This window comes from Aplysia californica, unplaced genomic scaffold, assembly GCF_000002075.1.
Source record: "Aplysia californica isolate F4 #8 unplaced genomic scaffold, AplCal3.0 scaffold00004, whole genome shotgun sequence".
Taxonomy (NCBI): domain Eukaryota; kingdom Metazoa; phylum Mollusca; class Gastropoda; order Aplysiida; family Aplysiidae; genus Aplysia; species Aplysia californica.
This window is the reverse complement of record NW_004797274.1, coordinates 1,530,458-1,534,714: the sequence shown is the minus strand read 5'-3', so window position 1 is coordinate 1,534,714 and position 4,257 is coordinate 1,530,458. Positions and strand designations below refer to the sequence as shown.

The 4,257-nt window shown below is 39.7% G+C and overlaps 1 protein-coding gene and 1 non-coding gene across 2 annotated transcripts in view; one reads left to right on the top strand and one right to left on the bottom strand.

Annotated features, from left to right (window-relative positions):
- The window catches only part of LOC101862384 (proteoglycan 4), a gene marked incomplete in the record, with an annotated part of 144,199 nt that overhangs the window by 97,146 nt on the left and 42,796 nt on the right, over positions 1 to 4,257 (top strand). Inside the window, 1 exon segment of the mRNA XM_005089291.3 lies at positions 4,089 to 4,181. Within this exon segment, the coding sequence (XP_005089348.2) occupies positions 4,089 to 4,181 (93 nt within the window).
- Positions 1 to 4,257, bottom strand: part of LOC101847848 — a 121,518-nt gene that overhangs the window by 106,765 nt on the left and 10,496 nt on the right. The gene's annotated exons all lie outside the window — the stretch shown is intronic.

Sequence of the window (4,257 nt, the reverse complement as noted above, 5' to 3'; positions counted from 1 at the left end):
GGGGAGGGGGTGGAGGGTATAATATATGGGGGCCGGGTAGGTGGTGGTATTGTGTCCACATTGAATGCACTTCGTAAAACACACTTGCCTGAACCACTACTTCCTTTGCTTACTTCCTGCATGTAGTAGAATATCATTATATTATTATTTTAGGCAGGCGCTATTTGCAACGCCGCGTTCTGAATAGCTCCGATGCTATTTGAAACGCCAGTACTAGATTCTAAATCTAGTAGCCATCGTTTCTACATGATAATATTGTAGTTCTTCCTGAATTGTGGAAGCTTTCTCAGTTTCTTGACAAACCTACTAGGATTTGACTCCATTTTTATGACGTTGTCTTATTCCAATCAATCTAGATCTAGATCTATATTAAATCTAACAATTGTTTCTGAAATTGTTTGCACAAAAGTAAACTAGACGTAGTCTTGTTCATATCTCATAATCATAATCATTTGAGTTTTGAGTTGGAGCAAATAAGTCGAAAGACGCTTGGGTAACAGTAACAAGACGGTGCAACTCGATATAAGCTGTATTTCCTGTCCGCAGTGTCGTCAAACAATACATTTTAGATCTACCTAAAAATATTATCTTTAAGTTAGGTCTAGAGACTAGAGAACGTATACAAGCTGTCTACGTTCGCTAGGGCTATAAGTAGTACAAGTTTAATGTTCAGTGCTTCCTATCGCGGCATCGAATCCCGGTCCCGGAAGTTGTTTTCTTTTTTTTTCCTTTTCCTGAACCTAAATTTAAAAAAAAAAAAAAATTAGATTCACAGACCAAGGAAAGCCACTATTGAACTTTAACCTGGCCTAAATTGGTAAAAGGAAAAGTATAGGAAATACTAAGGCCTAGATCTAGATCTACTTTGTGCAGAGCTCCTCTTGAGGACAAAACCAGAATGAGCAAGCTTCACCACTACATAATAAAACTACAAAGCAACAATCTATAGTTATGGGGAAAGATTGTTGGTCAGTTGAGAAGAGGACGACCAAAAAAAACAAAAACTTCCAGGACCGGGATCGAACCCACGCTCATAAAATAATGGGCTGGCTTCTTACGCAAACGCGCTGTCACTTCGGCCATCAGAACGTCCGTTAACGGAAGGTAGATTAAGCTTCATATACCCTAGACTAACACACGGCGTTTTATTTAGCACTGGCGCTAATCGCAACGCGGTGTTTTATTTAGCAGTGGCGCTAATGGCAACGCTGCGTTGCAAATAGGCACTTTCTATAATATCAAATGCCTTTATTGCTATTTTGGGGAGACCAACACTTATTCGCAGAAAACGTTGCAACGTTGCACAGAAACAAAGCTGCAATTGCAACACTGAACAGTAATTTACGAAGGCACCGCCTTCGAGTTAATGTCCATTTCTGATAGGACCAAGCCAAAGGGGAAAAAAATGGTGTACAGAAATATTTCCCCGGGGCTCTAAGTTAGACAGACTATGATCCTGTTCTCTCAAGTTGCAGAGTATGTTTATCTTCTCTGTAACTCCATTACCTATAACAATCCTCGTTTTCTTTATCTTTTTGTCGGCCTGTCGGGATTTAAATTTACACTAGTTAGGTATTCCCTTAACACAAAACCGTTCGAACTTGTGAAATTACAGAAAATCCCACAATCTACGCACGTGTGAAAACATTCAACAAGGAACTACAAAAATGACTCTTCGACAATAATCCACATCTCCCGGAAGTGGTTTAATTTAGATTTGGTTCTCTTCAATAGAGGCCAGTGTTTTTATCACATAACCACTTGGGAACTCGAGGATGCCCAACTTACAATAATAGTTCGTGACAGATGTGATCGTTTGGTGTTGATCACAACGTATTTCGTGTTTTAAGACGGCCAAATTTATTAGGGAGTGGGGCTGGTGTAATGCCAGATTTTGCCTCCAGACTTCATGGTGAAGGGGTTAGGCGCAGGAAGACCGAGTTTGATTCTCGATTTATAGAGAATCTCGCTCTTTCTGCTTGGATCTAGCATCCCTCTCATCCTGGGTTGTCTCCGACAGGCAAGGTCGATCCCGCCACCTGAATGATCTAAATTGTGTCAAAAGGAGGCAGTAGCACCTACGTTTGTCTTCGTTTCGTGTCCAGAAACAAATTCTAAAGGAAGGAGGAGCGGCTCTGAATAAACTATTACTCGGTGAGCACTTTCTTTTTGTGACAAATTTCGCTGTGAGCCAAGGTTGGCCAAGCACGTGTGAAACCGTTTCAGCTAGGTTGTGCCGATAAGTTTAGCCTCAGGTATCGAAAGCTTTTATTTGGATCCCGCAGATTTTCTGCTTTAGATATATATTTTTGTTGGGGTATTGCTGACGTTTCTCGAGGAATGTTACTCTCCACACGTATGCTGAGCATTAGCAAGGGTGATGTGTGCTCGGTTTATAGTTTCTCTCATGTAGCTTAGCTCAAATTTAAAAAAAGACAAACCCTCTCTCACCCCAGCCCCCCCCCCTTCATGTTCGAGGTTTTACAGAAAACTGTGTATGTAAAAACCTGTTTTTGGTGTTGGAGAAACGTAAAGCGGGTTGACTAAAGAACAGAAAGAAAAGTCATTAAAAAAGATCTTAAAGTGAGACTTTGTACAGAGGATTAAAACGTAAAAATGAAATCAATATTGTATTTTCTTATTGCCTTCATCGATTTGATAAATATATGAATATGATATAATATCCTTTTTTAAAGGGCTTGCGCAGATTGAGAGACAAACTAAGTGAAGTTTAGTTTCGATGAGTGAAAGGGTGGGTGTATAGCACATAGATCTAATTATTTTGTGGTCTCTTCTGTGAGTGTAGGTTGTTTTGGATTTTTTTTTCTATTTCTGTCTGTGTAGTTGTTTTTATTAATAAGTTGACAACTCAGGTGAATTTAATAGAAACAGTTACACCCCCCCTTAAAAAATAAAATGGTGAAATGGTATGGGTTTCACGCCTCTATCAACACTATTAGGTTATTTGAGAGGCGTGTCCCCCCTTGTAAAAAAAAAGCCAACAAATTAAAAAAAAATCCTCCCAAATATTATTATGTGCAGTATTTTGAACATTTGCATAAGCCTTTGCAAAAAAATGTTTCAGAACCAAACCGGTATAGATCTAATTTAAATCTTTTGAAAAAAGTCAGGCAAATTGGAAAACACCAGTCTGGGTCACTTTGGCTGTGTAGGTTTCCTAATGCAGGACCCCCCCCCCCCCGGCAAAAACACGTACTTTGAGAAGACTGAACATCATATCATGCCATGTGGGAATCGAAATAATTTCTTTTCAACCCAAAGCGAAGAGAATATGCCTGATACCACAGTCAAAATTCTTTGGAACCAAACGGAGAACATTAACGGGATAAGAAGCAATAAAATTCCCTACACCAGACACAGACGCAAGCGAAGTATGCAAAGACACCGATTCTACCTTTTTAACCGCCTACCCCACTTTCCTTAAGTTAAACAAGAAAAAAAACACTGAAAAGAATAAAATAAGGTGGGAAAAAGCTTTGGGGAAGGAAGTGAAGTGGGTGTAAATGCATGACAGAAATATTTGTCTAGATCAGCCTAATTCACAATACTTAAAGCTTCTTCCCTTCTTTTGACGTTAAGGATCATTTATCTGAGGCACCAGAAAAAATCCACATACATTCAAAAGTACAAGAATATGAACAAGTTCACAAACACTCACAAAAAACCAACATGCGCACACATGGACACATGAAGTATACGGACTCAAATATGTCCATAATGTACTTAAAACATACGCTGAGATGCTTTGGAATACTTAGAGAGATGATTTAAACTCATACATGCTAGGCAGGACACACGACACAGACACACACACACATACAAACAAACACACACACACACACACACACACACACACACACACACACACGACACACACGCACACACACCTAACACACAATGCATAGATCTACTCTCTCAGACACACAATATGTTACCTGCCATATGAAAGGAACATCTCACCCTCGGGCTTTAATGTGCAACTCCTAGTTCAAATATCGAGTACAAAGTTATGCAATACTCCTTCACGCACTTTCATTCCCACTTTCGTTTTCTTGGATACTCTTCAGAACCCGGACCAGCGGACTATGACTCACCGGAAGTAGTTTTGCCAAAGGCACCAGCGTACACTATGGCTGGAAGACCCCGAGATGCAAAGAAGGGTATGTGGCTGATCATTCATTCGTTTGTTAATTTGCTCCTTCTTTTTGAGCATTATTTGCTATTTATTTTATCCCC